Source organism: Cyprinodon variegatus, unplaced genomic scaffold, assembly GCF_000732505.1.
Source record: "Cyprinodon variegatus isolate N-32 unplaced genomic scaffold, C_variegatus-1.0 Scaffold354, whole genome shotgun sequence".
Taxonomy (NCBI): domain Eukaryota; kingdom Metazoa; phylum Chordata; class Actinopteri; order Cyprinodontiformes; family Cyprinodontidae; genus Cyprinodon; species Cyprinodon variegatus.
Genome location: NW_015150807.1, coordinates 144,339 through 170,820, shown reverse-complemented (window position 1 = coordinate 170,820; position 26,482 = coordinate 144,339). Strand labels below are relative to the sequence as shown.

Sequence of the window (26,482 nt, the reverse complement as noted above, 5' to 3'; positions counted from 1 at the left end):
AGTATTTTTTAACACAAGTATCTGTACTTTTACTCAAGTACGGAAGGTGAGTACTTTTGCCATCTCTGATTCTACCACTCTGAGTTATTTGTTAGTTCCACCTATAACTTAATGTTCTTTCTGCTTTCTCTCACCCTAGTAGCTTCATCTGGTCTGTTCCTATTTGACTGTGAATCCAACCAAGATTGAAATATTAGCCGGGCTGCTGTCATCAACACCTTTGCTTATAGATATCGTAGCTTGGCCTTTTTTTTCAGAATAGTCCTGTTATTTTACTGTGACTAACTATGTGGTTTCGTTTATCCTTTGACATGGGAACTGGCTTGGAGCTCATCTGCCTGACTGTGTCTTTCCTGGAAGAGGCCACCTGTGGAGCTAGTAACCTGTCGTATATCCGCTTCTTTGCGTATGTCTGCTTCTATCTCCTTGAACCCCGAGTCAGCAGAAGGCTGCTTCCACTGCAGTGGTTCTACTAGACGGTTATTCCTGTTAAAAGGGAGGTTTTTGCTGATGATTGTTGCTGCATGCTTACTTGGTGTGAGGGATTACTGAACAGTTAACAATAATATGCAAGGGAAAATCGTTGCTGTAGGCTCCTCCAGGAGGAGCACGTATTGCAAGTTTATGACTCGATGCAATCAGCAGGTTTTTCTGGATAGAAACTTTTGTCCAATCTGACTCTAGTGTCTCTGTTTAGATGACATGTGTAATAAGGTGGTGCTGTGTAAATAAAATAAACTGAAACTGCTATTCTTTACTGTAATAGCTGATGGCATTTATGATGGCATGCTTGGGATTGGTTATTTTTCTGTTCCAACTGTCTGTATGGTTTATTAATATCATAAAATATTTGAGACCAAGATTTACTGAACTTATAGAGCATTGCTTACCGGTGCATTAGCAAAAATACTTTTAGCTAATGTATTAAAGTAGCCACTTAGATAATGGATGCATTTTATTTATCTGCTGTATTTGTTGGACTCTGAAAATAAGCAGAGATCTGATGTAGAGAATAAACATTTTTTTAGGTGTTTTTAATTAATATGTTCACTTTTGTTATTATAGCAATAAAGTTGCACTTTTTGTTTGTTTTCTATATTTCGCCTATCCATGCTCAAACATGACTGTGTGTTGTCATGCTGTGGGTCTGCAAGAAAACTGGTCATAGTTCATCACACCAAGAAGTTAATAGTTAACAAATGGTTCTCTTGAAAGAAAACCTGCAAGAGTGCTGACTCAAGGAACCTAAATAAAGATTGAAAATATTTTTAGATTTCAATTTGTGAAGAATATTCCATTATTTTCCTAACATATCTCTCATATGCTCTACAATGTGTTAGTGAGTCAGGAAAAAAACCCACATGTGTTTATAATGCTACAATCTTTTCCTATTGGTGTTAGCCACCAAAAAATCCCCCCAGCCTCAGTTGTTTTATCGTTAATTAGCGAACACTACCATGATAAAATTAAGATTTGTTCCCCTGTAATGAAATGATCAAGTCATCCCTTCACAATTGAAATCATTGTTTAAAAACTGCATTAGCTTTATTATCTGAAACAATAAAGTGTGACAAAAAAACAAAACAGAAGATTATCAATAAGAAGGCAGATACTTTCCCACAGGGCTGTACATAATTAGACGCTTTTATTGAACTTAATTGAGATAATTTCAGGCATTCAGCCATGGATCTGTAGCTGCGTTTCTTATTAAGTGGATCCGCGTGTTGGGATCTCACCTTGGGGTTGATGACCAAGTAGGTGACCACATTATGTTCCTTCAGGTAGGAATCTCTGCTCTGTCCATCTCCAGGCTCCACCTTATATGAGCCTTTCAAATGCTCCAGCGTCACCGAGGAGATGTGAACCCTCCTGGAGATGAATAAGTGGACAGATAATGAGAGGTGAAGTTCTTACGTCACTGCACTGTTGACAGCTATATAAAAACACATTATTTGCTCGCCGGCTTTCTAACCACTGCCGCCTGCAGTTCTCCCTTTTCATCTCTATTTGTTACCCTTGCAAAGCAGACTGAAGGAGATGGAAATACATTTTTTTACTTTTTCAGCCGATGTGGTCATTATTATTATTTTTTTCAAATACCTCTTAGCAGGCGTAGCAGGAGACAAACCATTAGCAGCCCAGTGAGACAACACTGTGGTACTAGAGAGCTTATTTTCAGAGCAGCATAAATCTACCCCCCTGGCCAATTTTCACAAGCTTGTTACAGTGCTAGCCAGGCAGACATAATGGCAACATAACTAATGCAGAGCTGCTTAGTCAACTGAGGTAGCTATAATTTACTAAAATGCTATAATAGGTATAATTATAATAGACTTGTCTCATGTTCCAAGTCCCATTGAAAATAAGTGTGGCCTTGAGGGAATCAGGTAATGGGGAAGGTGAGCTGCATGCACAATAATTGCAAATAAACACTACTTTGAAATTGCTTCATCCTTTAAAGGATCTCACCCCGGCACTCCTCCGGCTTCCATGTGATTGGCCAGCGTGACGTCGTGCGACCACACGTCGTACTGCCACTTGCGGAGGCCAATCACACCGCAGAGGACGTTCCCAGAATGAACGCCGACGCGCATGTTGATGTCCACTCCAGTGGCATCTCGGACCTTCCTGCGGACGGGGGCAGAGCAGAAACGGACGTCTGTTTCCTGGAGGAGAAGATCCACCGAATGTGTGGCACAGACATGAAGGAAAGGCTTATAATGCCTTACAGAAGTGCTTATAAACCCTCTTTGGTTTGTTACAACCACAGACTTCAACAAATTGATCTGACACTCACAACAGAAAGTGGTAGATGATTGTAAAGTAAAAAGAACAAAAAAATGACAAAACAGCGCCGTTTGATGTCTGTATAAAAGCAGCTGTTGTCATGGTTTTGTTTCTGTTCAAGTTTTATCCTTTATCTTTCATTGGTTTTATTTCCATGTTGTATTGTTCTAGTGATTTTTGATTGTATTTGAGTTCTTATATATTTCTTTTTTGCCCTCTGCTGCCCTCTTGTGTCAGTCTCCTTCTTCTAGCTCCCTTCTAGATTCTTCAGTCCACACCTGCTACCAATCTGCTTATTAGCTCTTTGTTTCTCTCTCCCATATATACTCCTCCTGTTCAGTCACTCTTTGCTGGTTCCTCTTTGTCATCATTTCTTTGCCCTTCTTGTGACTTTTCCTGGATTTCAGCATTTTGTTATTTTTGCTTCTGTTGCCACCTTTTTATATTAAATCTGCAAGAAACCACCTTCAGCTTCAGTCTCTGCATTTGGGTCCTCCTCTTTAAATCTCCACACAACCTGACAGCTGTTCGTGAAGGCCTCAAAAATTTGTTGGAGAGCATTGGTAAAGAGAAAGCACTATACGTAGACAAAGGATCAGACCGGATATCCTTTATCCAGAGTTGTAGAAAAGCTTACAGCACATTTAAGGTCTAGACCAATGTTCTTATTTTTGAACAAAACCCAGAGTTCTGTTCAATCCATCATCTGACCAAAGAAAAAACTAAGACACACTGGCAAACCTGACAAGATGTGCTAACCCACCGAAACCAACAAGAAAACATTGACTATAGAAGCGGCGCAGAGACCCACGGAGGATCTGGAGGTGCTGCAGAGACCCCGAACACAGGTGGGGAACGAGGAAGAAGGTGCTCTGGTCCGAAGCAATGGAAGCATCCAAAAGGTTTTTAATTAATAAGAAAAATCACTATACACGCCATTCCTACTTTAAAATATGGTGGTGGTAGTAGCATGCTGTGGGGAACATTTTCTTCAGCTGCACAGTCACAGCTGGTGGATGAAGCTAAATCAGGGGCAGTAAAAGAAACCTGTTGAAGGTCCTAATGATTAACTGTAAGCCTGCAGCGATTGATGAACGTCACCTTCCAGCAAGAAAACAACTTTAAATACACAAACAAAGCTGAAAAGACAGGGACTAATCTGGTGAACCAATTCACCGCCATATACCCAATGCAAACAAGAAATCCACACCAAGAAATTTCTTAGTTTACTAATTAGTTACTTCCACTGTGTTGAAATAAGGACAACATTTATACAAAGTTAGACAAGAAAGATACAAGAAATGTGTCATCAAATTGTCAGCATAGCATCGTGTTAGAGTCTCTGGGGATTTGCTGTTTTCCTGGTGTGAGTGAGCTTCCTGTTACAGAGAAGATTTGAACTAAGCTATGGTTAAATTTACATAAATTAACAAGAACAAGATTACAAAACTGAGAAGATTTAACTAACTTCTGGTTAGAAATCCCTGCAATTATTTGATGCAGGGCGGTGACCCCTGACTGTTAAGACCAGATCCTGTGTTCTGGAATATCTAATATGGTTCAGATTTGTTAGGAATTGTAAGAAAAATCTGGTCTGGCAAATAGAACCCAGATAAATTCGATTGGAGTGAGTGGCTGTGACAAAGTGTTTTAAAGTCTAAAATGTAAACCATTTTTTAGGGCATTGTGCTTTTGATAAGAATAAAATAAAAATGAACCACACACACCAAAGTAGACCCCAAACAGGAACAGTTAAGTCCACAAGCTAATTAAAATCAGTTGGATAATTGACTAAAATCCACAAACTGCTTTGTAATTGTGGCATAATTGCTGACTACAGTGATTAAAGGTCAGCGCTAGCAAACCGAGGCATTGTCTGTCAGATAGAAATCTTCATGCATGAGTGAGAGCGATGGAGAACAAGAAAAAGAAAAGGAAAATAACAAACCTAAACCATGATATGTATTCATTTGTTGGATTTTTTTTTCTATGGGAGCAGTTGGGAAGCTTATCATATTGAATTCACCCTGTGTTTACTCTGGAGTTTAAACAGAGCTGGAATTTAATCAGGCATTCCTTCTGCTCAATCTGTTTAACAGGCGTGTGTTTGTTTGTGCCGGAGGAGGAAGAGAAGAGTGAGGGGGGGGTGGGGTTGGGAGGGGGGGTCTGGTGTTTTACTTGATGGCCTCACACATATCCAGGCCCATCTTCACGCAGTTCCTGGCGTGGTTTGGCAGCGACTCAGGAAGTCCGGACACGCAGTAATAACAGTCGCCCAGGATCTTGATCCGCATGCATTCGTTCTCCTTAAAGAACGAATGAGAAGGGGAGGAGGTGAAGCAGATCCACGCAGAGCTCCTTGATCACATGTTATTATTGATTCATATTTTTTATTTACTTTCACCTCAACACTCACACCCTCAGAATCAGATCCATCAAGCCTAAAAATCGTACACCCACACATAAAATATATTAGCTCTTATTCCACATGTGGGATGAGTAACAGCTCACTGTTTATTATTATTTTTTTTTATGTAACTGCAGCATTAGGAGGTGATCTCTGCTGGACACAAAGCTCAGAAAGCCTGACTCAACAGTTGAAGGTTTTATTGCTGGGCACCTACAGTAGGTGGCTCAGTCATTGTTGGCATCCTGCATGCATGGAAGACTCAAACACTGGATGAGAGTGAGGCCTCCACTGGATGGAGTCAAACTGACAAAGCAGAAATGGAAAGTGTTGTATTGGCTGCTTTAGTATCACTCCAATCCACTCCAGATAAAGTGATTTATTCTGATTAAAGCCAACTGCTCCTGAATTTTACTGCACATCTACCAGCGTGAAAGCCGAGACCCCATCCCAGCCATAACAGGATAAAACAAGGACTATGAAATTAAATAATAGCCTAAATAAATCAATTAATTTAAACTGCAAATTGCATTGTCGAGGAGTCGCTTGTGGACTGAGCAATAAAACATTCAACTGTTGATTATTTTCCCATTAGATCTGAATTAAATCCTGTGGAAAAAAAGCAGAGAGCTTTAGATACAGGCAGGTTTATGGAGTCTCTTTATGTTAATAAATTTATTATTTTCTCAATATTGTATTGAATCTAAAATAAAAATGATGATGCATTTGAGTTTATTTTACCAAAACCTTAAAAAGGTCTTGAATCCAAATTTGCATTAGCTAGGCGTATAAAGGTACACAAAAGTATGTATTATGGATTTTAAAACATGGTTTGGTAATTTTTAGGTACATTGCAATCAGGAAAATAAACAAATATGTATTTTTTTATTAACCTTTGAACAGTTAAAAGGTTAAATCCATTGACAATAATTTAATCGTTTAAGCAGCATGATCTAAAATTAAAAAGATAAACCGGTATATATGCTTATTTTTTCTTAGTACCTGTGAGGGTTACTGTTTCAGTCCAATTTAGACGTGAAAATTAAATGGTGGGTGTGCAACAAATGTGGTTTTTATTGGCAAAAATTAAGTCATGTTAAATTAAACATATTAATCTGCCAATGTCTAATAACATAAAATCCAAATTAAGGTGTTCTCTTAATTTAGAATTAATAGCTAAAAAATACATAAGGGACGGTGCACCCAATGGGAGACGCCATGATGCTTCCACATTTTTATCAGAGTGGCTGAAAAGGGACAAACTTGTTAGCTTAAGCATTTTCTCTTTACCTGAAAGCCTGTTGTTCTGTTGCAATAAAGGGCGTCTGTACAATTTATCTAATTCATTCAGTGCCCCAATCGATGGAGGTAAATATGAGACACACTGTCCCTTTAAATAACTCAGAGCTGCCTATCATATCAGTGCTTACAGTTCACTTTTCGTTCTCAATGACTTTAGATGTAGCTAAAGTTTGGCTTTGATTTTGTTTTATTTTAGGTTCTTCTGCAGAGCATATATTTATATTATTTAGCTACAACGTTGTAGTCATTCATTACGCTATCGTGGGGAACCCAGTTTATCGTCGACTCCCCCTAGTGGCCTGAAGAACCTCTGTTATGCAGAGCTACTTTGGAGCTTTTTTTAATGTGCATATTATTGTGACTTGTAGCATTTTTTCTTTGCACGTGTTTTGTATGTTTTTGTGTTAGCATAAATCAAGTATAGCTTGTCCACAAATTATATTAACTTTTCCTCCCTCATTTTTACTGTGATCGCATCATTATTCTTTTAGAGTATTTCTCCTTTTCACGTCTTTTGCATGAAAGTATAATTTTTGTTTGCAGTACGCCTTTGTATTTGCAGTGCATTTATGTATTTGCAGCGCGTTTGCACCTCTCCACCATCGTATGTGAAGCCTGAAAAGGAGAAATCATCTCCCTTACATTAAAATTTTTCCTTTTCTTTACACCTTAGTCCTAACAAGCACAAAGACCGACAACAAAAAAGGCATATTTATCTAAGTTGTATTCATTTTACAGTGAATGCATAAATAGACAGAGAGGCATGCATACTGATATTTCTTACCTTTGCAATCTGGTCAAATTTGCCAAAGAGTTCATTCAGCATGTGCACAAGTTCACCAGGAGAGCAGTCGCTGGCCAGCCGTGTGAAGCCCACAATGTCGGCGTAGAGTATGCTGCAGAAAACACATAGAAACAACTCATCACATGCTTTTGGTTGTTGCTCTGTAAATGTAAAGCATGAAACCACAGAGAGCTATTCAGTTAACACTTTTGTAAGACACATGAATGGTCACTAGACTCTTTTATTATTTTACTTGGTGGCCTAAAACTAAATTATGTGGATTACTTTGGTTGAGTCCTTGCAACAAAAGCTTCTCCTTGTAAATGAAAATCATCTTCCTGCTGAAATTTCTTTGTTTGTATCTCCTCGAAATTATTTTAAAACAAATCTTGACCTTAAAGGGTGAGAAAAAGACGGTGCTTTAAAAAAAGCAAATAGCTGACCAAGGCAGTGGATCTGTCTGTGGCTATTGCTTTTGAGCATAAGGATTTAAAGTTGGAAAATGTCTTATTTTTCGTCTAGTGGTCACTCGATTAAAATGCACCAATAACCACGTTTCCAAGCATGTATCCTGCTTGCTGATATCAAAAAATTTGCATTTATAACATTAGTTTGAAGCGACTTTGTGGTGAAGGAAATGTGGGAAAATAATTGAAAAAAGAGCTTCAGTAATATGAACAATCTTGTTGGAAAAATAATGGTTTTGACATCCATATTATTTAGTACATTTGCATTTTTCAGCAGTAAAATCTGGACTGATATGTAAAATTTCAGACTTTCATTTCCTTCCATTCACTGTTGCTATGATTTAATAGAAAATCATTCTGCTGGCACAGTTGTTTTAGAGAGAAGGGAGTGCTGATGCTCACCTTGTTTAGAGTTGAAATGTAAAGTAAAAGCCAACACAATATTAGCTTTTGATTTTTTATTTTAAAGGGGGCATCTACAACATCTTATCAAAATAAATAACTTTTCTAAAATAAAACAACCACAGAACGTCTAGCACGATGCAGACAAAGAAATTAATTTTACTGAAAGTAATTATTTTATAAATTCAGACGTATCCAGTTTATATAAATATTTACTACTGATGTGATGCTTATACCAACACTAAAGGATTCTGTATCAGTAGGAATCATAGACAGTAGTAAGACGACCTGTTGCTGACTGGTAACATGGGCTGTGTCCAAACATTCGCCATAATCCCTTTATCCCTATACAGAGTGGGGATTATATACTGGACTTTATATGGTACTCTAACTGTTTGGACAGATGAACAAGGCTGTTTCTCAATTCACAAGAGCGCGAGTCTGAACTCGTGTCCTTACAGAGTATGTTCTTGAGCAGAACACAGGAAAGTATGGACTGGGGGGGACAGGAGCACGCAGCATTAATATGGGTCAACTGGAACAGAAGCGTACTGATAATGTCACCACAAGCTCGGTTAATCTGGCGCTGCATTTCACCTCCTGTCCTTGTAATAGTCTCTAGATAATACTAAATTCTTACTTTTTTCATTTACTGGGGGGATAATAAATAACACAGTAAACAAAAACCAAATGAACATTTTGCCAAATAAAACAAATCGCCATCAGAGCCAGCAGTATTTCACACACGGCTATGCTGAGAAAGGGCCGCTGCAGACGGGCTGCGGTTAGCCCTGGCTGCTGTTACCCTCAGAGGTCTGCTGGTTGCCGCAGTCCTTTTACTGATTTTACGCACAAGATCAGTAAGTGGGCCATATAGTGATGCTTAAACGTATAATGTTCTTGCCTTAAATGATCTTAAAACATACTTTTATTGAACAACGGAGACAGAAAAGAGATCTTTTAACTTAATCTCTGTGAGCACTACACTGGAAGTTGCTGCTGCAGTGCATGTTGGAGCAGCTGTCAATCTCAAGAATGGACAAGTCTACTCTGGTGCATGCTGGGTAAAGAGGGAGGGGCGAGAATAACTTCCGGGGACTTTGTCTGTTCTCAGTGTTTTTGTTCTTGTGAAATGGAACAGTACTAGGGCTGAGGCTGATGAGGCTTTTCGAGCACATTAGAAGGCACAAGTATACATATGAAGAAACAGCAAGAAACAACATACTTTTTGGTCACGTAACTCTCAATCCTGGCACGGTGCCTGCACCTTATTTGTTGTAGTCCGACTTTACACGAGTGAATAAAGTGAATATCACTGGTCGATTATCAAAACGGCCGGAATTGTTGTGGCGGAAGGTTTGCAAGCAAGTTTGATTGTAGCTGGTTTCTCGGAAGCATCTTGCTAACCAGTTAGCAACTTAGTGCTAGTAGGTTCCCAATGGGAAATTCCATTGGGACCAAGTAGCACTAAATTGGTGACTTAGAAACGACACTGTCAAGGAACGGTATGGACAGCGGAAACATGCAAGAGGAGGAGAGTTTAGTGTCGGAGGTCATGGATGAGTCTCCTCCGTCATACATTTTATTTAGAGGAGGAAAGCGGGGACGAAGATGTTGTGGAAGAGGACGCCAGGGCGGCAGAAGCTTGGTTTGGTGTAGAAGGCTTACAGCCGTACATGTTTCAGCCTTTGCCTCACAACGCTGCCATTTCTATTAACCCTACACCTGCCAAAGACACAGACGTCTATCCCCGTGAACACTGGGAACTCATTGGTAAAGTAAATGATTCTTATTTCTTATTTCAACTGTTGCGTATATAGGCTGCGACATATGAATCAAGATGCTATGACCGAAAAAATTTGATTGACAGATGATCGCTGATATTTGATTGGCCGAATTTAGGTGTACTAAATTGCCAGTACTAACTAACTGGCCTGCGTAAGATAACGAAAAAATACTTTTGTTTTTTCATTTTGAGACAAGAGTACAGTAAGATACATGTTTAAGCCAGAATGATTTGAAATTTAAATATGATTTCCCTCTGACTTTAAAAAAGTTTGGAAACCACGCAGAAGTTACTACTTTTCTTTGAAACTGCTGATTTAACTGCCTGGTTTGATTAGCAATAGAATTAGCAGACCTGGATATTGGCTGGCAACTACTACAGGCAATTAGTACAGTCTAAAAATTTTAATTTTATGAACTCATATTGGAACCATTAATTATTGTGTATATTTTCTACAATTTCAGACAACGAGGGGAATATAATCGGCGACCTGTTCATGGTTTACCCGGCCTTTCACCCATAAACTGCTGGTGATAGGCACCAGCCCCATGTCGACCCTGATGAATGAAACCAGAGAAGATGGATGGATGAGATGAATAAATTGCTGTGTGCAAGAAGCCCACATTCAAAAGGGAAAAAAAGGAAGAAATTAGCCTTTATTAATGTATGTTTGAACTATTATATATTACTGATGTGTTATTTTGTTTCTTTTGCAGTTTTTAGGAAACCCCTTTAAAACATTTTTGATGTACTCAGTGATTACATAGATATCCAGATGTAAAGCCTGTATATATGCATATATTACATTAAGAAAAGGAATATGAACCGTATCATAAGATAGGAAATATGCAGTCTGATTCCAGTAAAACTAAGCATTCAAATGTCATTGAGTGTCTAGTTTCTGTTCTGAAAAGAAAGTGGGCTCTTCTCCACCCCCCAAGGCTTAGAGCAGGACCATAGGAGAATTTGTTATTAGTGGAAATATAATAGCGAGATGAAGAGGAGGACACTTCGCATTCACCCAAAACACCCAGCTGAGGCCAGAGTTGGATAGAAATACTGCTTCTGGAGTAAAGCTCAAGGATGACGTAAAGCAGGTTTTTTGGGGACTCAGGATTGAGCTGCTCTCATTGTGAGCCAAGATCAGTGCCCTCTGTTCTGCCACGATAAACCTTCACAGTGCAGAGAGGGATGCCATAGAGAACCGAGGACAAAAGCTCCTTTCTATTTGGTGAAGTGAACTCAGAGTAAAATGGAGGTGGGTTAAATCTCAACTGAATTTCACCCTGGCAATGAAACAAAGTGTGGTGAGAACATGAGAGAAGAAAATTAGACAGAAAAGAAAAGGAGGATAAGCAATGAAATGGAGGCCAGAGAAAAGTAGAAACAGAAGAGAAATCCAAATTTAACAGCAGGTGGGAACGGTCGGACAAAAAAAGAGCAGCGATGAGGAGGAGGACAGGATGGAGCAATCAAGCCCCAAGATGAGAGCAGAGAATAATAACCTTTATTATATGTGGAGGCACAGATAAAGGAAATGGAGGTGTACCTGACGTTGGTGTGCCTCTGCACGTAGAGGTTATGAAAGTTGTTGGTGCTCTCAGTTCGACCAAAGTTCGGCCCCTGCAGCCGCTGGATGATTTCAGCTTTCATCACTCTGGCTATGTGTGCAGGCAGCAGGGACAGCAGCAAGCGCTCCTAGACAGGCAAAGACACAACAACAGTATATCATTATATCTGTACAGGACTCCAGGATCTAATGTTGCAGAGGAACTAAAAGTGTGCATTAAATCCAGGCTTCAGGCTCTTTCAAGCCCACACAGATTTCTGAGAAGGTTTTATGAATCTTATGCATACGTTTATGTTGCAAGTTCCTTTTTTGGCTAATTTGGTAGAGAAGAATAAAATTCAGACTAATATTTCAGATTTTGAAAACAGATTGCATCAAAGTTCAAGTTTTTTTCAGTATTTACCTTTGATATTTTGTCAGATTTAAACAAAAAACACTTCAATATTCTAGTTTGATGTTACTTTGATATAAACTAGGAGATTTAGGTTTTTCCTTTCCCTGATAACGTTATCAGTGCTCAGCTTTTTCTGCTGTTATGAAATGATTAAATGAGTAGTTAGTCATGGTTCACAGTTGTCAAAAATTAGTTGACAGTTGTAGGAGTTAAAGCAGTAGTTAAAAGCTTCAATTTCGGACCAGGCATGACAATTTAAGATATCTACCGTAACACTCTAAAAAAAAGAGTCAAAATATCAGATTTTAACAGATCAAAATGCATATTTATATGTGTTCAAATACTGTTTATTGAAGTCTGGTTCTGGTAATGTTCCGGCTCTGCTGTAGTTTGTGCAGGTTATTGTTGATAAATTGATCAGCAGTAAGTTGAGTCTTATTAGAGAACAAATGCATACATTTGGAAAACCTAAAGCATCTTTTATAGAAACATTGATTGTTAAAAGGTTTTCAGCACAATAGGCATTCATTTTGCTGAAGTTACGGTAGGAGATGAGGCTACAGCAAAAGACAAAAATGTGGAACTTCAATTTAATTGGACAGTGTTACAAACTTATATTCTGGTAATTTATTCACTCTGGGTTTTGTAGAGTTTAAGCTTTAGAATTGATAGAATAGAGACTAGAATAGTAAAACAATGGAAAATCATCTGTAATGAATGTTATTTGAGCTGAACAGTTATTACAGCTTTTTTGATGGAAATGGAAATGAATTGTAAATGTATAGATCTATGAGCGGAAGAATGTGAACCTGTGAGGAAATACACAGCAGCTGTGAGGCTTTCTATGAGGAATGTCTAAAATTATATGGGAGAAGATTGAATTTAAATCAGAGACTCAATTTAATTATACAGCATGACCCCATTACTCTTATTAACTTTAACAGATTCTATAGATAGATAGATAGATAGATAGATAGATAGATAGATAGATAGATAGATAGATAGATAGATAGATAGATAGATAGATAGATAGATATAAAATACTGTAGTAAAAACACTAATGGTGGTACGATATCAAGTTTTTTTTCCGTTATAAAACATCTTACAATGCGAAAGTGCCTTCTTTGGATTCTATCATTATAATTTTTATCCCGTCATTAAATAATTTAAAAATACAAAAAAAAATAAATAAATAAATGCATTAACTTTTAACTTTAACCATTCTCCAACAAAAGAAAGGACAAATGCTTTCAGCTATTTTTATAACATGTACATTAAAACCCACCACAAAAGAATCCATTTGATATCTTAATTCTAATTTATATTCAGCTCACATCATTTTAAATTTCTATTATTCAACCTCCTAAATATAGGTCCATTATTGAGTCTCCTTTTAAGATGGCTTATTAGGGTTAATTTATCAGGAAGAACTGGAGGCAAACATTAGACGAAGACAGGGCTATTTTCCTCCACACTCAGATTGTTTCATTATCTCCCAGTAATTAGGGTCGAAACCAAAGGAAAATGTATTTTTTTCCTAGTTTTAATATTAATTCTTACCTCACTTAAAATCATCTTGACCCCTGCCTAAGGCAAGGAGAAAGCTAAGCTTTTAGTGCGATGTGAGGAAGTGTGCAGAACTGTAGCGTTTCTGGTGGCCTTTTGTTATTAATTAAGAAACCTTTGCGCAGAAGTCCTTATCTCCTCCTTCACTCTTGAAATTCTGCAGGGAGACACATGTTTTCTCCACATGTACCTTAACCACATCACTAACAGATACACTGTCTGCTGCCAACCCAATCATTTCTTCCTTTTTTTTTCAACTCTTTAGAATTTGCAACACTCTTTCATGCCTGGGGTGCTTTTATTATGCTTGGAATGAGTCATAGATCAAGATATGTGAGGCTCAATATACAAGAAAATAGAAATCCAGGTGGTAGAGTGGTGTTTCTTTGCACGGTTGCCTCAGAGCAGAAACGTCCTTGGTCGGAGCCTCGGCTACATGGATGTTTCTATGGGTAGTTTGCATGTTCTAGTGCCTGCGTGGGTTTGCTCCAGCTATTCCTTCTTTCCACCCACATTCTGAAAAACCTTCGTCCCACCAGAAGCAAACAGGTTGCCGGTAAACTCAGGGGAGGTGACGTCTTTCTTCAATGTTCTTTTCTAACCAGTGCTTAGATTGTCACATAATTTTGCTCCATACACTGAAAGATGTTCCTGCTTGAATGGAGAAAACTAAATAATCAGTTTCTCTTGTGGTAAAGTGTCGACAAAGGAAAACTCAGTTAATCCTTATTGATATTTTAATTAAGCTTAATTTATGATTAGATCAACTGAGCAACTTTGCGAGCAGCATTTGTAGAGAAAACAAAATCCAATGTTGGCCTTTAAATTGCCTCAAATTTTAACAAACAAAAAAGTTTATTTGATCACATTAAGCTTTTTAATGTATTTGTCAAACTACTACTTTTACTCACTATTGGATTAATGACCTTGTTTCAGTTTGGCTTATTTTAGTTTTAAAACCAGTTTATACTCAAATGACCTCAAATACCCTTCTGAATGAAACTCCATTCAAAAGGAATAAAATTTTATCGTCCTTGTGAGGATACTGAACAGTTTATTTTTGTTTTATGAGGTTTTAAAAAGCAATACTTGCCTTTCATTTCATAGACCACTTTTCGTTTTTATATTATTTCAGAACTATGACATGAAAAGTTCGAGTCAGCTGCAAACAGAAGCTTTTAATAAACCTCCTAACTTAGATAAAAAGGTTTAGGTCATAGCTGGAGGGACTCTGCAAATAATGTATTTTAGCTATCATATTTCATCATTTAAAATGCAAAAATTGCAGTCATTTAACACAGACATTTATCCCACAGCAAACCTTTTTCCTCCGTAAGTTTAAAGGCTAATTGTTAAAGTGAAAACCACTGATCTATGTCATCTAAAGGCCTTTTTAAAGTAACTCAAAAAGCCCTATTCTCTTTTTTATGTAAATCCAATTACCTTCATGCAAATCTTTCTGTTCTAAAATTTGCCCTAATTTAAGGTGGTGTCCTTGCTTAAAAACCCAGAATGGTAATAAATAAATGATTTAAATGCAAAGGACAAAATTTCAAATTAAAAGGTATCCAAAAAATAATAATAATTCACAGAGAATCTAATTTAACATTCAATTCCTCTTTAATGCCTTTCAATATTCTTAAAGCAGTTTTAAATAATATTTTAAGGAACTTGTCACAGAGCTAACTGTTGAAGAAATGTTTAAAACCATTCTTATACATTTCAAATACATTTTTTTGTTTTACTTTTTTTTTTTCCCCCCCAGCCTTTTTATTGTCATTATACTGTCACAAGTACAGCACAATGAAATTAACTCTCTGTATTTAACCAATCCCCTTGGGGAGCAGTGGGCTGCCATTGTGCAGTGCCCAGATTGGCAGTCTGTGGGAGTGGGTTTTAAACTCACAACCTCAGGATTCCAAGCCCTATGCCCTGACCACTAAGCCGTAAAAAGTTATTTATTTTTTTTAAAGTTAAAGGTATAGTGGAGGATGTCATTTCTATATATGTGTGTATATATATAAACAGTTAACATGTAACGACAGTGAATGGTTTTAACTCATTTGTGTTAAAAGGGAGTTTTTCCTCTCCACTGTCGCTACAAGCATGCTAAGTGTGAGGGATTGCATTCAAGTCAAAGAGTCGATGCAATCAACTGGTTTTTCCTTAGATAGAAATTTTTGAATCAATTTGACTGTATGATCTGGTGAACTTTAAAGTGCCTTGAGATGACATGTGTTGTGAATTGGTGCTATATAAATAAACTGAATTGAATTGAATTGTATGCCCATCTATTTGGTTACTACCTTTACACCATGTGGGATTTAGTCTTGCTAGTACATGATTGTAACAAAGACTTAGACTAACTTTATTGTCATTTTGTGTACAAGAAGATTCTTCGTTTTGGTATTCTAAAAGACCTAAATACCTACAGCATTTAATAAGACATATTAATCAACTATGGTACACATTTTGCTGTAATTAAGCTTCAGATGTATTTGTTCAGGCTTAATTTAGGTGTGTGTGGTCAGGTGGGAGAGCATGTGTGCTGCACTGCATGTGCGCGTGAGGGTGGCAAGAGCGTGCAACGTGCACATGCAATCACGCACATTTATGTGAGTCATAACTGCAGCTCACAGTAAAGAGGGTCATTACACTGTTCACACACCATGGGCTCATTTCCTAAAACACAGCAGCAAATTGAGTCTGGAGAGGGGCTGTAGTTGGGGGTGCACTATAAATAGAAAGGCATGCCATCCTCTTTTATTTACTTATTCAGCACTGAAACAGTTTGAACAGAGTATGCAGAATGGGTTATAGCAGCCTGAGGAAGTGTGGTGTTATTAATTTTGTGTTTGATTAATGAACTAATAAGACTTGTTCCCACATACCCCATAATAAGACTTCAGCTGTTGAACGAGATTTGGCCCTGTGAAGTTATGAACTGGCATTTGCTTGCATGGACACAAACTTTGACATGACCACACTCCTTCCCACACAAACTGTTACCGAGAAACATATGCCAGAAACACGGCACAAAAAAACAGATTTGATTTGCATTTTAGGGTGTCACAGATTTCCAATGAAATTATGCTATAATTGCATGTATTACGTCTGCTGTATAACTAGAGTATAAATCAGCAGTTTCAACTTGAATTAGGACAGGAGAATTACTCATTTCGTCATCATTAAGGGCTAGACATTTACTGTAAAAAAAAAAAAAAAAGGTCATCACAGCGAACCACCTCTGAGCAGACCATCAATTATTAGTGTAATATTATATGTCACTTCCCTGGTCGGGAAGAATGCCTAATGTCAGGACAAAGACGTTAATGTCAAGCAAATGTCACTGCAAAATGCCACTTAAGACATGGCTGACCTACCAACTTCTCTTCTGTGACAAAACATTGAAGGAGAGCAAATTGGCAACAAAGAAAAATATGGTTACATTTTTATAAGGATTATTATTGAGGAAAAGTAGGCAGGGACCCCTTTCTGGTTAGCTGCTTGTGAGGGTGCGGGGCTGTAAGGCCTTGCATTTGCACATATGGAGCTTATATTTATCATGAAAGCTACTAGTAACACTTAGAGTAACATACAATATTTCTTGAGTTATAATCAATACAGATAAATACCAGTTCTCATTAGGGTTGCCACCTTTCAGAAATGGAAATAAGGTACGTTCTGGTTGTAGAGAAACTTCATTGTCGAAAATTTTGTATTTCTTTGATGCAAATTCCTGCAATTTCCTGCATTTTAACCAGATTGTGTCCCGTTTCAGCTCAACACAGAACCATTATTTTATTTTGTTCTCTGAGTGTGGCTTGTATTTCTTGCAATTAGCTACAGCCAATCAAAATAATTAAAAAATGGAAATGTTAAGTCTGCACAGTATCATCGCACACAGAAATCCCCTCCTAAAACCAATGGCATGCTTGGCCTGGTAGAATGTTTTTAGACTATAGGGAAGATTACCGGTATTATATTAATGTTTTTTTTGTGTGCTTATTTTTGGTTTATTTTGGTTGCTAGTTACCCAGTTTATTAAGTGACTCACTTTGTTGTGCTATATTTTTCCTGCCAACCTGCTGTGGCCCCCCAAGGTTTCTTGCCCCCAATTTGAAAACCACTCTGCAAGTTCATGATGGATGTATGGTTATTCAGATCAGCACAGCCGCTGTTTGGCATCTCTCTCTCCCTCCCTTTCTCTTCAGATAGGCTAAATAGTTAAAGGAAAACACAACACAAGAAAAAAGTTTTCTGACTAGTGGTATTCATGTATAAAGTTCTACGTACTTGCTTAAATGTACTTGAGCAGGTCAGCTGGGCATTTGTAATGAATAATGTTTCAATAGATGCTTCGAGTTGGCGTGCGCAGTTTGTAGAACTAGAACTAAACATGAGGGCCGTCACCAGGAAACCATGAAAAACGCCCCAAGAAGAGAGATTACTGAGTGGAGAATGCTTTAGACACACAACGTCATAAGGGGAAGGTGAATCAAGAACAGTAGAACTCAAGCTACGAGAGGGAGGGAGAGAGAATCGGGACACGCAGACATGAGTCACTCTCGCAACAGTAGGGTTGTTTTGTGCGCAAGTGACACCAATGTTACAGTTTTTTTTTATTATCCGTGAAAATAAGGAACAAATTGTGTCCCTTATCAGTTCAATACGGGACGCATAATTTAACTTCCAAATACGGGACGATTCCGTATTTCAAGCGACGGGTGGCAACACCAGTTCTCACAAGCAGCCAGCTAACAGCATTAAAACTCCTATTGCATTTTTGAGCTTGGATGTTTTAATTATATCACAACCTACTGAATTACCTTTCTAACCACAAGTCGTCAAACATAAGGGATTTATTGTATTGCACTATTATTGTGCTAAATATTGTTAGCAATACCAGGTGATAATGCCCTACTGAGTTTTGAGTTTAGACATTAAAGAAAATTCAGAGAAAAGTTGTAGAACCTATGTTTTGCACCAACTTTTACATTCTCATATCACCCCATTCCAAGGAAAACATTTGCTTAAATCTGTGCTTTAAGACTTTGAACCTGTTGATGCTTCTCAAACTCCAGTTTGATGGGGGACTTGATGCAGTTGCAGGTGTCTTGATAGGTCTGTTTGAGCGCCAGGTCCATGAGGTGCTTATGATACGCCCCGGCCAGGTTTCCACAGGTGAAGATGATCACATTGGCCAGAATCTGCAAAGCAAACCATATATACATCAAGATAGCAGCAATTAAATGTTAGAAAACAATCCATTTATGCTATGGTGTAAATATCAGTAAGCAGAGACACCAGTTGCTTATGGGCCCACAACCTCTTAGGGTCCCAATCTCTGACACCTGTTTGGCCCCTACACAATTCTCAGCTAGGACGTCTCTTTGCAGATGTAATGGTGCGAAAAATTCCTCTTAAACCCACCTGATGCTGAGGAGACTGATCGCACCGGACCATATTTATACTGCAACACATGCCGGATTTCAACGTGATGGTGAGCAGTTTAAACACGACACCCATAGCAAAGCAGACAGTGGTACTTTTAATTACTATGTTAATAACTGTGTATAGGTCATTAGATGGCTCGTAAAAAATACCCTCATATATGTTTCAAACTGCAATTAAGATCTTCAAAGAACAATGTATTTTAGTATTTTATTTTTTACACTACGACTTGAAATTATGGGTAACCTAGAGCGTAAATTAAAACCATAACCGTTAGCGTGTGTTAGCGACGATGGATACCAAAAAGAGGTACTTAAGTGGATTCTAGAAAAGAAAAAAGGAAAGAAGAGCTGCTGGAAGAACGGAAAAAACTTCCCAAAATAAACACGTTCTTTCAAAGAACCGAAGACGAAGAGGTAAAGATTGCGAACAGGAGATGAATGGAGAGAGCATGGGTGAGGAGGGGGGCTGTGAAGCTCAAGGTAGCCCAATAAGACTCATTTTACAGCTGAATATACAGTACTAAAGTATATCCATGTCTAGTGAAGGTCAAGAATGATGAAGTGTGAATGTATGGGGCACATTTCGGGTCGGTTGTCTACGCCGGGGTGGGGTTTTATAAGAACTTTGGATGTCTGTAACATTTGGTGTCGCCCTGTCACCAGTGGTTCCATTTAAGGTGCACAGTCACAATATTTTTGTGTTTGATGTCTGATCATATACTACTGAGAATTGCATAATTGTATCCTATCGCCGTATCCTGAACCTTTATCACGTGTTGTAATGTTGCTTACGGGCCTATTGTTGTGTCGTTACGCCATTGCATTTATGCCTGTAGCTAAAATTTTACCTTTGCTCTGCCTTCCACTTATGCACCATTATTATCACCTCACAAAAGCAGGTGAGAATAAACTCTCTGCTAGCTTTTTCTCACTATTTTAACCTCAAACTCTTCAAAACGTGAATGAGCGAATCAATAGATCTTCCTTGGTGCCATATCCCATGGTAATGAACGTCTTTGATGGGTTTTATTGTCAGTGTACATTTCTAATGCGTCTGTGTGTGATCAAGACTGAAAAGAGCCACTGTGATAAGAGCCCTATCAGTGTGTTCACTGTGATGCTTGATTACACAGCTTGTATGTGTTTGACAGTAGGTACCAGTTTCAGAAATGCAGTGATGCACAATCAATTTTACTCCTTATCTTGATTTTTATTGAGGCTTGCAGATTTAATGGTGGAGATGACTTTGTGTCTGACTGTACTGTGTCAGGATGGTCCAGAGTTTGTGGCTATTTAATGAACGATACCTCAATAAAATATTTTTCACCATTTTTAGATATGTAGAGACTACGGTCAGCGCTCTGTTTAGAAAAGCTAACCCGTCTGACCTGAGATCCAGCTAATGGAGCAGCAGCGCAACCGTTCAGGTGTTAAACAGACCCAAATGGCACAACCCATAACAGGGTCACTACATCTGCAGACGAGGCAGAAAGCTCTTTAAAAAGGTGATTTCCTGAGTACGGCTGACCTGTGGGCTCAAATACCCGTCTTACCTGCCACACTAGAGGTTCCAGCTCTGTGACGGTGGAGGTCAGGCAGATGCTGAGGGTGACGGTGTGTGAGAGGCAGGTTATACCGCTGGCGATGATGGCCCATTTCATGGTGAAGGGCAGCATGGTGTACACCACAAACACAATGAACAGAAAGAACGACACCTGGAAGCAGAAAGTAACAAAATGAACAGGTGATGAATCAAACAGTTTGGTAATTAAGGCTTAGCCTTTAGCTAATGTTTCTCATGCTTTTATATACTTAGAGGTTACCATATTCCAGAGCTTTAATGTGGCAAATAAATGTAAAAAAATTGTGAATACGAGACATTTATTCTCCGTCGTGCCTGCCGCTAGCATGTTCTTGTGTTAAATCAAAAATAATCCCCTTATTGTTTCGTTTCCAACTTTGAATTCCCCCTCTGGAGGTTAGGAAAAATCCACAGAAAGCTGCACCGTCTTATAAGCTGCATGGTTCAAAGCGTTGGAAAAAAGTAGCAGCTTATACTCCGAAATACACAGTAATTTTACTGGTATCTCCTGATGAATTATTTCAGCGAGTTGTGGTGAATTAAGTTGTATATGAAACCTATTTCTGTTCAGACCACATTTGTAACCTTGTTGACTTGTCAGGTTTTATCATTGATAAAAAAAAATGTAAAAAGATTTCTCGATTTTGATCTTAGAGGTGGAAAATACGGAGTTTATTATAGGGCTATCTGCCCATCGGGGGAGCAAATGAATCTGAATCAGCTCCACTGGCCAAGTTTTTCACATAAAGAGATCAAATTTGCTCTCAGTGAAAACCTTTCAAATAAAAGTATAAAAAAGGAAATAGAAGTTGCTTAGTAAATATGTGAATAAAAATGTTTTTAGAAAAGAGGAAGACATGGTTGGATGGATGATTGCCTTCAACTGTTAGATGTTCATCAGATTGCCAAACTAGGGGAGGTTTCTCTGGTGAAGCTGGATTTCCTAAATAGCGTCTGTAGCTCCGCTCTAAAGGAAAAAGTCTCCAGGAAGGTGTGATCTGCAGATGGTTTAGATTACTTTTTCCTGACGCTAAACCCGTACAAGCCCTGATGATCCTGCCTGATCTGCTGGAGAAAAACATATTTTATTTTATTTTATCCAGTTTCTATTTCTATTATTTTCTCCATGTTAGGCAGCGTTCAATTGTCCCCTTAATACAAAAATATCATATTTCTTTGCATTCTTCATATTCACATTTATTTGCAAGTTGACAGACCAGTCGTTTGGTAATCCTTCTGAACCCGGACCCTCTCAGCTGGCCTTTAAAGACTCTTCTCTCTGTCTGCTGCTGAGGTGAGAGCATACATGATCACCAGCCTAAGTGCACTCAGGGTGAGTGAATCCATGAAATAGTCTGAAGCTCCCAGAGAGGGCAGGTGGTCCATGATTTTTATAGCGCTGACTCACTGTCCTGAAAAGACATCTTTCTAATGTGTAAGGAGGTAAATGTGTTTGAAAACCCAGTTTCCTCTGCTGCTAAGCCAATTAAGAGCAATTTGACACTTTTTTTAGTCAAATGTACTGGTGAAAAACCCTGCTGATTGTTTATTTGCAAGCTCATTTTTCCGTCTCATTTTTAAGATTAGGCACACTAACGGCAGACAAAATGGTAGCAGTGCAAAACATTGATTGTAAAAGTTGGGGTCGTGACCCCATTTGGAGTCCTTGAACAACCAGTAGGAGGTCTATTAGATCCACCACTGAATTACATTACAAAATAAATATGTTTTAGTGCTCAAAGGTTATTTAAAAATGGCTTTGATTGTTGATCCATCCATCCATTTTCCTTCACGCTTATCCCAGCTGGGGTCGCGGTAGGGCCAGTGCCGATCTCCAGCAGTGATTGGGCGAAAGACTGGGTACACCCTGGACAGGTCGCCTGTCCATCTCAGGGCTACACCAAGACAAACAGGACAGACAACCATTCACGCACACACTCACACCTAACAAGAATTTAGAGAAGCTAATTAACCTAACAGTCGTGTTTTTGGACTATGGGAGGAAGCCGGAGTACCCGGAGGGAACCCACTCATGGTCAGGGAGAACATGCAAACTCCATGCAGAAAAACCTTGGGCCGATAGTACACTTCCAATAGTTTGGGCCATTAGTCACCATTTTTTGGAAGCTCCGGTTAAAAAGATGACCACTGCTCTGGTGGAACGTGTACTTCTTAGGTTACTACAGGACGTACAATCTGTCTCTGCTGGGTTTCCTCCAGATCAGTGTCTGTTTGAGGACCAGCTCAGCTCCAGAGAGATTGATTAACTCTCTGAGGTAGTGTTAATCACTATTTGGAACCAATAGCTTGTATTGGTTCAAAAGTAGAGGGAGAAAAGCAGTTTGGGCACTTAATAAAAAATAAGAAGTGCTGAGAAACAGGAGCTGAATGACACAGAGAGTACGGCAAGTTAAATTCTACCAGGTGTTGTTTCTAACCTTTTTTTTCCGGGGCGGTTTTAATGACAGTAGGCTGACAGGAAAGGGGGTCAAAGCGAGAAAGACATGCACAAAGGACCACAGGTCAAATTCAAACCCAGGTCAGCCGCGTCAAGGACTAAGGCCTCTGTACACGGTTCATGTGCGCTAACCACTGCGCCACCAAAGCACACCCTTCATCATTTCCAGCCTTAACAGTTTAGTTGTTTTTTTTTATTAATCTGGATTATATTTTTTTTCATCTGTTGTTCATTGCAAACAACCATTCAGACCTTCCTGAACTAAAACAAAAAAACAAAACAAAAAAAAACCTAAGTCTGGGAATAGCTATTCTTATTCATTAGTGAAAACAATCTTTTGACAACAATTTTAAATGCCCCCCTTGACGAAATTACTCTGCACAGGTTACAGATTAATGAAGCCATTTTTCTCAAATTTACATACCGGTACTCCAATAATGAGGTATCCAACACATTTTCAGATACTGAAACCTTTATACTTTCTGTAAAAAAAAGATTCTCAGTTTTCACTCTCATAACCCAAATAATATGTACTATCTCATCAGCGTGCCCTATCTAACATAACTCCCCTAAAAGGTGTTGAAGGGAGCATAAACACAACAGCCAGCTCTGAATATCACTCTCAAACTGAAACACTAAAAGGGTTTTATGCCGTAACGAAGCCAAAGTGGCTGCATATCGATTGTGCAAGAGAGTCAGATCACTAATCTCAATAATTCTTAGGCAGTAAAAACTTTAAATGTTATTTTTCTCCTAAATTTGCTGCAACTTTTCTCCACTTACAGGGGGGAGAAAGGGGGCTCTAGTTAAGAGCGTTATCCACAAACTGTGAGCGATGCTTGTAATTACAACACTAGCTCCACAATAGAGTTTTTGAAAACAAGCAAATGAATGCCAGCAAACATCTAGATTATGCATATTATTCTGATGTTTTCCTAAATAGAGCACAGCTGTGTGGGCAGAAAATCTCTTCCACAGAAATAGATCCAAGACTAAAACGCCAAGCCTGATATAACTTAGTTGAGCTGAGTGGGCTGCTTACACAGTTCTCGTTTGACATTTGAAACGCTGCTTAAACCAAAACATATTATACAAAACACCGACGTGGTTAAATGCATCTCGAATATCTCTCTGAAAGTGCAAACGTTATGTTTGGGATTAAAGTTCAACCCCGTATCATAACCTAATAGCTCTGTCCCAGTCCACTTCACTGGGATGCTCTTCCTGTTGTAGCGGCAACACACAAGATGAACTGTGACCTTCCTGCAGGCTTTAGGTTCATAGAGTCGCTGTGCAGAGTCAGACATATTCGTATTGGTAAATAAACTGACAGTTGCTAGATCTCAACATGACTTAGAGGTCATAACCCTTTTTGAAAGAATACAAAAAGAGTATTTTAGAGATCTCAAAACTCATATCTGAGGCATTTACCTTCTTATTTTAGGAAATGTTCCAACATTTGGGTTTTAGTGATTGTTTGGCTGACCTAGTTCTTTCTAAAAGAAGATCGAACATTAAGAACAGAGAGAGATTTTGTTTTGTGCAGGCTCAGACCTTCGGTTGCCAGGGGAACCAACTACAGGAAGGATGCTGACATCTCCATGAACGGTCGCCTTGCTCTCACACTGGTTTGTGTTCTTTGAATTAACCTTCAAATCCTTATCCTGAGCGGCTCCCCCTTGAAAAACTAACAACCGGGATCAGGCGGAATGTGCGGCATCCAGGTCTGTTTGAGTGACTGCGTGGAAAGGAGAGCCATGGTCCAATTTCAGCTGCATCCCCCCCCCCGCTTCTCTGCCTACCACACATCCACACGCACACCATCTTCTCTGCACTCCAACCCGAATCCTAATACACCTTCAAACACCTTTTGATGGGAGCAGCAGACATCATCTCTCTCTAGTTTCTGACATTCCTTTTTCCCCCCCCTCTGTCTCCATCTGAGTGCTCAGCACTATTTGAGCCTCAGGCGAAAGCACACACAGAGATATGTACACCTGAATTCCTACATTAGAGAGATAAAAATGTGTCTCTGCTTACTTTAAACATTTATGAGGCGTTTAGTAGATCTGAGATATTCCTTTCTTGAGAAAAACTCAATTTTGTTTTCAAGCCTGCACAAATGCAGACAGAGAAATATGAGATTGTGTCTTGATTCTTGGGGTACCAGGTGTGAAAGCCTTGTTCAATCTGCCCTCTGGTCCTCTGAGAAATCAAACCAGGCCATTATAAATGTGCTAATGCAGCCAGATAGTTGCAGACATAGCTGTGCTGTATGTGTGTGAGGTCTTTTTTGTTTTATAAAGAAAGGAACCAGGTGACTTCATCCACATTTTGGACAGAGGGGTCAGAAGAGACTGGCTGCAGAGACAGGTGACTTCGTACGTGCCTTTCTCCCTGTTCCTTTCTTCTTGTTTTTTTTTTTTCCCCCTCCCTGATATAGGCGCTGTGTGCTCCATCACACATGCTGTTGTCTGAGTAATCACAATCAATTCAACCCACTGAGAGCGGGATGTATTTCTGCTGTTTTACCAGACTTCTGCTCTGGCCAGCTCTCCAACTTGTTTCTTTGTCTTTTGTTTCTCTCTGTGTGTTTCTTTTCTTTGACTTTTATCCCATTTGAAGATGTGTCACCAAAAAGGTTTAGTAAGGTTCTTTTTTTTGCACCAACCTCACTTCATTCACTACTGGCGAATAAGGTCATATGATGCATGTGGTGAAAGGAAAATGTGCCTTTTTTTCTATTAGATAAAATAAACAGTTTAATTAATTCTCATAGGTAGTATTTTGCATCAGTCTGAAAACACCATTCCCATTGTAAAGCACGGTGGAAGCAGATTCATGCTATGGCTGTTTTTTTTTTCTCTCAAGATTTTTTTTTCTTTTTAGACACTAGTAGCTTTTATTATGGATGGATGGAGTGTGAGATCGATAGACGGATCTGTACGGCGTCGGCAGTGATGCGGAATGTTGTGGTGAAGACGGAGCTGAGTCGCGGGGCAAAGCTCTCGATTTATCTATGGTCATGATATCTGGGTAATGCACGAAAGGACAAGAGCATGAATACAAGCCAACATGAGTTTCCTTCACAGGGTGGCTGGGCGCACCCTTTGAGATCGGGTGAGTAGCTCAGTTAACCAGGAGGAGCTCGGATTAGAGTCGTTGCTCCTGCATGTCCTAAGGAGCCAGCTGAGGAGGCTCGGGCATGTTCCGGATGCCTTCTGGTTGCTTCCCTTGGAAGGTGTTCAAGACATTTCCTATTGGGAGGAGGTGTCGTGGAAGGCCCTGGACACCCTGGAAGGACAATGTCTCTGCACTGGACTGGTGTCGCCTCTGGATCCCCCCAGAGCAGCTGGAGGATGTGGATCGAGAAATCTGGGCATCTCTGCTTAGACTGCTGCCTCTGCCACCCAACCCAGATAAAGCGGAAGAAAATTGATGGATGGATGGATGGATGGATGGATGGATGGATGGATGGATGGATGGATGGATGGATGGATGGATGGATGGATGGATGGATG

At 39.1% G+C, this 26,482-nt stretch overlaps 1 protein-coding gene across 1 annotated transcript in view; it reads right to left on the bottom strand.

The window, feature by feature from the left end:
- adcy2 (adenylate cyclase 2 (brain)) overlaps positions 1-26,482 on the bottom strand; it is an 88,416-nt gene that overhangs the window by 41,016 nt on the left and 20,918 nt on the right. The window contains exons 3-9 of the mRNA XM_015385990.1: positions 20,475-20,636; positions 18,526-18,675; positions 11,485-11,633; positions 7,281-7,392; positions 4,966-5,093; positions 2,470-2,628; positions 1,737-1,869 (exon numbers count right to left, since the gene is read on the bottom strand). Coding sequence (XP_015241476.1) covers positions 1,737-1,869; positions 2,470-2,628; positions 4,966-5,093; positions 7,281-7,392; positions 11,485-11,633; positions 18,526-18,675; positions 20,475-20,636 — 993 coding nt within the window. The remainder of the gene's footprint in view (positions 1-1,736; positions 1,870-2,469; positions 2,629-4,965; positions 5,094-7,280; positions 7,393-11,484; positions 11,634-18,525; positions 18,676-20,474; positions 20,637-26,482) is intronic.